This window comes from Musca autumnalis, unplaced genomic scaffold, assembly GCF_047663935.1.
Source record: "Musca autumnalis isolate F117 unplaced genomic scaffold, ASM4766393v1 scaffold_5, whole genome shotgun sequence".
In the NCBI taxonomy this organism is placed as follows: Eukaryota; Metazoa; Arthropoda; class Insecta; order Diptera; family Muscidae; genus Musca; species Musca autumnalis.
Window position 1 is genome coordinate 48269008 of NW_027412088.1, and position 8690 is coordinate 48277697.

The following is an 8690-nucleotide window of genomic DNA, read 5'->3' on the forward strand; positions in this document are numbered from 1 at the left end:
AGATCTTGAATGCTAATCATCATAATCAACATTTATCTGCTCCGCAAAACTTTTGATATTTAATTCTAATCAACATTTTTGTCGGTTCCGCCCAACTTTTTTAAAACCACCCAAAATACAAAAGTTTTTTGGGAAAAATTGTTTCAATACTCACAGGCTGAGGGTATATCTCTGTCGGCAAAGCCGACTGATATTTTTTTACTTGTTATAATTCATTTAGAGGCTCTTTATGTCATTCTGCCTATAAGATACCTTTAAAAAGGTCTTATACCCATAGAAAACCTTCAAACGGTATTTTGCCTGTAAAAGACATTTAAAATGTTTTGGTCTGGAAAAGACTTGAAAAGGTCTTCGGCCCAGAGACCTGTAAAATGTTTTCTGCCAATAGATGTTGAAAAGTTTGTCTGTCCATATACAAGTTTGGAAAGGTTTTTCGTCCATATAAGACATTTGAAAGGTCTCTGCCCTTATAAGTTATTTTACCTATAAATATCCTTTACAATATCTTCTGCCCAAAGAAGACCCCCAAAAATCTGTTCCTTCAAAGGTCTCCCGATTCAACAAAAAAACACATTTTCAATTTTATTTAATTTATTTATTTACATCATTGCGCTGCATAGACATGTATCTGCTTATCCGATTCCAAAAGATTTGTGGCATTTTCTGTTCCCAATATACCATTCAACTGTAAACTGTCATATTTCGTATATAAAACTGTTATACTCATGGAATTTTCCAAACCATCACGACTATTCTGATTGGACGAATGCATTAGATTGATCATTTCCGAATAGAAATTTGGCCATTGTGGTGGTTGATACATGATCAGATGACGTATACCCTTGACACGGGTACGTTTAAAGAAGTGGGATCTTTCCGAATAGAGCATAAAATGTGCACCACTGTGGAAGAACATATCACGGGCTCGAGCCACTTTCTCCTTCTTTGTGTATTCACAAATCTGTACAAAATTCACCGTTTCCGCTTTGAAGTAATTACGCAGCTGGACATAATCGAAATAGTTGGGTACATAAATCATACAATGGGCAAATATTGTACTCCTAAATTGTGGCAATATTTTCTCTATGAAATAATTGAAACGTTTCTCAAACACCTGTTCTATGTCGGAACATTCAATGCGATGGAAGACTTGAGATATGGGTACAATTACATTGCGTATATCACCGTTGATAATGGGATTAGAGAAACGTATACTACCCTCGTAATTAAAACATTTATTATTGAAAACTCCTCGAAATTCTGGTAGCTCATGACTGGTGAAGAGCAATGTTTGACGATAGAATTTCGAATAGCCATTCAGGCACCAAGAACGCACCCGATTTATATCGGTGGCCCGCATTGTTTTGGGTTGTAAATGTAAATGATCCACAACATGTAGAAGATTTTCCCAATTTTGTGCCAGAAACAGCTCAGCCTGATCCAAAATTAACAATTCAATGGAGGAGAGAAAATCTGCTTCAACATCATTATCACTGGTACCGCCCATTGATAGCCGCAAACCCAAGGGTGATGCTATCAGAATATCCGACGAAAAGAAATCCGTATAGAGTTTAAGAGTTTTCTTTGTCAATGATATGCCAATTCGGAAGTTGTCATCAGTATTGCCACTAAAAGTTTTTTCATAATCTTCTGGTTTTGGATTGGTTTTTGGAAAGTATATTGTGTCGCCAGTGAATTCATTGATAAATCGTTCCATATTCATAACGGATTTGGCATCATTATCTAAAAGTAAAGCAAAAACAAATGTTGAAATTAGAGTCTGTTGGCAAGGAATTTGAAGCACAGGTTATGGTGCGGATTAAAAAATTTCCCTACTTGTTATGGTCGATTGAACATTATTATAGTGTACTTTGTCCCACGGCAGCGGGGTCTTTTGTACCGGATTGACCCGAATCCATAGTGTTTCGGCCAGCGGCTGCCGTAGGTTTTTATGCTGCTAGAACAAAACAACAACATAGAAGGTATTCAAAAAGGCTTTCAGTCAATAGCAGACCTTAAAAACCCCTTCTTCCTATTGAAGGCATTTAAAGGGTCTTCTGTCAGTTGACTACCTAGCGTCTAGTTTAGACAATGAAGTTTGATGTCTTGTCTTAATACCGTTGGTGTAATGCAGAAAACCTATACCGATAAAGTATGGGTTCTCCCTTGCATATTCGATCGCTATCTAGACATTATTTTATCTCAAGTCCGCGAATTGGATAGACTGCAATGTCCAATCCTAAGGAGGTACATCTGTTCTTTTACTTTAAACGGTTTAAATGGATTTTAAGGGTTTAATAACGTATTGTATTTTTATGATATAAATTTAACGTTCGTTTTACGTTTCCGTTATGGTTGCCAACAACAGTAATTTGAGCAGCGATTATGACCGAACATATTTAACGCATTTTAATCTTTCTTCACTCACCCTTTTCCTTTTTCTTAATAATTTCTGACATAATATTGACAATACGATATGCGGAATCTCGAAATGGTGTTACAATTAAAACCTTGGGTCGCGCTAATCCTTGATCTCGATAGATGTCATCGATTACCAAACCCTTGTTTTTCGCCTCCTCCTCTTCGATTTTCTTATTATTAAGCATTACACAAGCCCGTGTCTTAAATATATGATTTAAGGCATGCACAGTATAGACATGGCGAATTTCTTCAGCATTATTAAAATTCCGATATGGATAGTAGACATCTTTGTATGTGCTAAGCAAAGTCAACAGTTCACTTTGGAAATTGTTGATTGGCAAATTAATGCGATTAGCCAAAAATGGTTGCAAACCCAATGATTCTAAATCACCAGAATGTTCCAAAACTGGTGGTGGATGTTCATCTATTAGATCCTTATTTTTATTCACAGCAATATCCGGTGTTGTTATATAGCCATGACCAAATTCAGGCCATTCAATGGCGGTTTTAATTTTCTCCGCCGCACCATTGATGAGTAGCTCCACATCTTCTGCTGAAATTTCTGTCTGCAAATGATTTTTAAATTGCTGTAACTTTGGTAACACATATTGTCTTCTAGACTTCTTGGCTTTGTTGCCACTTAATTTCTGTTCGGGTTTTTTCTTGGCTCCCAACAGCTGAAGTGGTGCTTCCTTGAAAGCTGGTTTCTTTTTTACTGTAAAGGAATGTAATTAATGGGAGTCTTTTTTAACTTGGTATTTCCATAACTTACCACTCGAACTCAAATCCTGTACCAAATCTTCAAAAGGATTTGCCTCCTCCTCCTCTTCTTCCGACAAACCACCACCCAGCAATTGACTTTCGAATTCCTCCTTGGTCTGTAAATGTGACTTTTCCAATTCGATTTGTTTCTTCAGTCGATCAACTGTTGTACTGCCACGATGCTTAAATTTACTGTTAACATGGTTCTTTGGAATCGGTTTGGATTTCTTGTATTGTTTTTTATATTTTGTATTTCTTTTCATTTTTTGTCCCATGGCTGAGAAGATTGGGTGAATGGTCTTTAGATTTATTTATTTTTTGATTCCTCAATGAAATGTACGTGAAATGAAGTAAACAAAACCATGATACAATTAGGAAGGTAGATGCATCGGCGAATTGCTACAACAAAGCAACTTTTTTTGTAATGTAAACTGTCAAAATTTTCGCCGATTGGTCTCTTGTTGTCTCTTTTTATCGCTTGTGTTTGTCTTTAAAGTGATGACATGCTATCTCTTACTTACCCAATCATATGGTTATTTGTTTTGATTTTTCATGGCGAATTCCTAGTTTTTTGACGTTTTAGATTCGATCAGCTGGGCTGATGCATCTACCTTCCTAATTGTGCCATGAACAAAACAAAAAAAACGTGTTTGTTCACTTTGGTGAATAAGTAGTTCAACGAACGATACGAATGAGAAAGACATAAGAGAATATGTGATAAATACCAATAACCAAAACAGAAATAAATGGATAAGAATAAGAAAGTTCTAGGTCGATCTTTCACCACTGACGCCGACAACTCGACGAGTACAAGTTCTTGCAATTTCAACTGAGATTCAAGCTGTGTTCCAGAACTAAAAAGTTTTTACAATTTTTACGACTTTTACACATTTTACTCGAAAAAGCGTTCCCATACACAAAAAAGTTGTAAAATGTTCACTTCTCTTTAAACAAAAATGGCGCTTAATGACGCTCTCTTTAAAAACTTTTTACACGACAAATTTGGGCGAGTAAAAAAATAGTAACATGGTTGCCGGCGTCTGATTGGCTGATACGCCGACTATGACATTTGTTCCAGTTTTTTTTTGACGTATTTTCCATTTTCCGTTCCCGAACTATTTCAAAAAACTAGTGTGTGAGAACAAATTTTTTGCAGTTCTCTCTTTTACGAGTTTTACCATTAAAAAGTACGGGAACGAAGCTTCAGTCTTATGCCAGACTATGAAAATTTTCATTGAAAACGTTTTGCCATTTTCTTCCAAATTTTCATTGACGTCTACACACATATGTATGTATATGAAATCATATGAAAATTTTGATATTTTCATTGCTTTGCATTGGTTTGAGAGTTACGAATTTAAACACAAAGAATAATTTCAGATTACAGAACCTTCACACCTCTTACCTATAAACTCGTTTTCACGTTAATGAAAATTTTCATAGTCTGGCATAAGACTCACATAAAGTAAAGAAATCAAATGTCACTTATTTTTCCACAAGTGGAGAAGATAAATAATAAAGAAGTTGTGAACTGCTCTATTATCATTTGTATGCTTATGTTAGACTGGTTTTAATTCAGAGGGAAAAAAATCTATGTCGAATTTTTTATGCGGCACACCTAATGTCTCCATAGTAACCCAGCAAAAAATTTTGGAAGTTGTGCAGGTGGAGTTATGATTTCACTACATCCTTCGATGCAGTCCACACGGAGTTGTGAAAAATGCACTCCTTTGGATACATTTTATATGCACTTGCTTAATGATCTCTACAAAACAAACCAGTTTGTTAATCCCCACCCGCCGCTGGCGAAATCATTTTTTCCAAAAAAAGAGTGTATAAATTTCTAAGAATTTTTTACAAAATAATTCATATTTATTGAGTCTTTTTTTAACAAGTAACAAATTATAGAATTATAATAAAACGTAAGCTTAAAACTATTTTGTATTGTTTTAATTACATTATTTTTTATATTCAGTATCGACCTTGTATGATAAATTGGTGAGTAATTATAATTATGCATATTTTAAAAATTTTAGTATTAAAATTTGTAAACAATGTAAAAAAAAACGAGTGAGAAAAGGCTATAGTCGTTACGGGGCCGACTATGTGATACCCTACACCACTACCTCTGTTCATTATCTTTTCTCTAGAAAACATTTCTTTTAGGGAGATACGAAAGTTTTCACTATCTGGCTTTTATACCAACCAAATGACTTAAGGCGAACTGAACCAAAATAATTAATATTTAATTTTATATTTGACTACTATCGACATCACCAACATCAATATGCTTCTATCTCTGTGAGAAAATTTCGTGATGATCCGATCAAAATTCCGACCTGTGTGTGATTGCAGAAAAAGTGGAAAAAAGGGATGTATTACCGACTATTGGGATATCTCTATTATTTGACCACCTACGCCAACCTAATTTGTATAATTTTAAAGATGGGATTTGCTACTTTCTTAATCAGGCTTTGCTTTTAGATGGTCCCCAACCAAAGGTGTGATATCCGTCATTATTATTAAAACCGCAAATATGAAAAGTTAGGTTTTATTTGCGACTATTGTGATATCATCGTTGTTTGATCACCTACGAGAACCAACTTTACATCATAAGAAAGGTGATATTTTCTACTTTCATTGCCATTTTGCTTTTGGTATACCCCATACAGAAGCTGAGATATTCGCTTTAAAAAAACGTTGTTTTTTTATCCAAATAAGTTGTTTGCCCATTACGACCCCTAAATATTATCCGACCATCACCAAAACCAATAGGCTTCTTCATCTGTGAGACCCCCATTAAAAATTTTGTGACGATCCGATCAAAATTGCGACCTGTAGCGTGATTTCCAAAAACATTGAAAAATGGGATGTATTACCGACAATTGCGATATCTCCGTTATTTGGTCACCTACGCCGACCTAGTTTGCATCATTGTAAAGATGGAGTCTTCTACTTTCATACGCAGGCTTTGCTTTTGGAAAGTCTCCAACCAAAGCTGTGATATTCGTCATTATAATTAAAATCACAAAAATGAAAATTTGGGTTTTATTTGCGACTATTGTGATATCTTCATTGTTTGTATTTTCTACTTTCATTGTTTCCACGTTATAGAAATATAACATTAAATTTGGAACAAGAACATTTTTTTAAAAATCATTATTTATTTTAACAGGAATTTATAAGGAAACATGTATGCAAACGGTATATTACACTGTGCGATACTGGAAATGCAAACAACCTCTAATGGGCATTTTCTGAAAGTATGTACATATTGAGACTACAAAAACCTTAATTGGGTTTTGTGTTCTTAGATAGGGTTTAGATTTTATGGCCTCATCTAAACCGACCTAAAATGAGCCTTTTTTCCAGTGATCGGAGCTTTATCTCCGAAACTAATAAGAATTTTGCTTTGCAGTCTTCAGCAATATTGAAGCCCTAACGTAGTAGAACTTATGTGTCAAACAGATGAACTAGGAAAAGCTGCTGAACTCGTTAAAATATAGAAAAGTTTACACAATTTCTGAAATTCTGGTCAGTAACAACTAAACTGTTGGGAGTTGAAACAAGTAACCATTCTAAAAATTTTCCAAATAATGTGACCATCAATTCTTCGGAACATTCTGAAACTCTAAAATTGTTATTTAACGTTGTTCAAGGCGTATTTCATAACATACCTTTTACAAAACTTATTTCACACAGGCTGTTTATTCTCATGTTGGGGATTTCAATGAATTATTGAAATATTTACCAAATTGTTGTTGGAAAATTTGCTATAAACAATGCGATAGAGGCATTTTACAACAATATAATGTTCTGAAGAGTTGTGTATTACATTCCAGAGAATCTTTTCCCAAACGGTAACATTAAGAAGAATTTAACATTTAGGGAGATACGCTGCGACATATATACAAATTATAGAATTTTTAGATATATTATAAAATTTGAGGCAATAAATGCAGTTTTTCAAGTTCACTATTCCTCCAAATATTTTTGTCTTGCTCTTATCTACAAGTTTGCTGCAGATGTCAAAACAAGATTCGTATTGGTTTCAGAGATACAGCCCCGATTTGTTTTAAAAATTCGATCTTTAACTATAAAAACCGAACCCGATCTAAGAAAACAAAACCCAAATATGGTTTTTGCCTATTGGTCCTCTACTTTCATAAAATTCAGGACAGAAGTTGTTTGCAAACGATTGGCTCAAAAATGTTGCACAGTGGCAATTCACAGGATATTTACTATCCTCTGAAGTTTAGTCTATTCATCCCTATTTTGTTGATCCAATTGATTCTTTACATTTTTGCAAACAAAAGTAAAGTTCTACGACAATGGATTTAAGATCGGACCTTTAACATCTTTCGTCAGAAGTCTTCTGGTCTTCTCACAAAGGTCTATTGGTATTCTCATCTTGTTTTTAAGAGAAGTCATCCTTTTCTTCTTTTAAAGACATTGTGGTCCCTATGGCAAAATGGAAGTTAAAATCTGGGGGAGGAAACATTACTTTTCGGAATGAAAGCCCCAATTGAGAACCCCAAAGGATCCCATAGCTGAAATTTCTGAGTTATGACATAACGATTTTGTTGATTGATCCCCATCAATCATTGAGAAAATAGCTTTATATATCTGTTTGGAGATATTGTTTCATTATTTTTAGATGACATGTTTTCAGTTAAATAAATGAGGAACCTTTCTGTCGAATATGCTGTCCTTCTAGGTCAGTTCCATCCATGTCCTTTTTGTTCTTGAACACAAAAAGTAAAACAAAATAAAATTTTCTACAAAAATGTTCCACCGAAAATTATATGTAGGTTTCCCATATCCAAGAAATCGATATCACTGTGTGTAATTTTTTCAGTCATGGTTTATTAACCATATTGTGACACCATACTTGTCCCGCTTTGTTTCCTTGTTTCGCTTTTATGGGGCCTCAAAAGACCTGAGGCCTTGATGTCAAAAGGTATCATTTTGTCAGGCACATATATTCTAAACCGCTAAGGTTTTGGGCTTACTCGTAGAAGAAAAGTTGTAGCTCTCGTCTTAAAGAATAATAATTGTGAACACATAAAATCCATTCAACCTCACCTTCAAGGTCAAAATCGTCAAGGTCAACTTTCCCTTTTAATTTTTTCTCGGATTTTAGTCTACAGATATCAAACCGATCAAAATTGAAGCAAACAACCAACTAGAAAATTTTACCTTAGATCTTAGTAAAAAACTTTCTAGAACATACGAACTCTGTAGAAACGGTTCTTAATGGTCAAAATAGCAAATCAAATGTGATTTTTATCCTCTTTCCTCGGTTCTTGCTCCATATACACTAAGCCGTTCAAAATTCAAGAAAACAATGGACCACAATAATGTAGCGAAGATATCAGCGAACAAATTTCTGGGACATGCGGAATGTCTACGACCGGTTCTTAAATGTGAAAATATCCTAAGATTTGAGCCGCCTAGGCCTCAAGACTTCGTAATATTTTCCTCTTTTAGATGAAGAAAAAATCTGC

The 8690-nt window shown here is 34.6% G+C and overlaps 1 protein-coding gene across 1 annotated transcript; it reads right to left on the reverse strand.

Annotated features, from left to right (window-relative positions):
- Window positions 1–580: 580 nt before the first annotated feature.
- On the reverse strand, window positions 581–3597 carry LOC141387406 (U3 small nucleolar RNA-associated protein 25 homolog). The gene is made up of 3 exons (XM_073957039.1): window positions 3194–3597; window positions 2429–3136; window positions 581–1743 (listed from the first exon to the last, which is right to left on the reverse strand). The coding sequence occupies exons 1-3, from the start codon at window positions 3456–3458 to the stop codon at window positions 605–607; spliced, it is 2112 nt and encodes a 703-aa protein (XP_073813140.1). The 5' UTR covers window positions 3459–3597; the 3' UTR covers window positions 581–604.
- Window positions 3598–8690: the final 5093 nt, after the last annotated feature.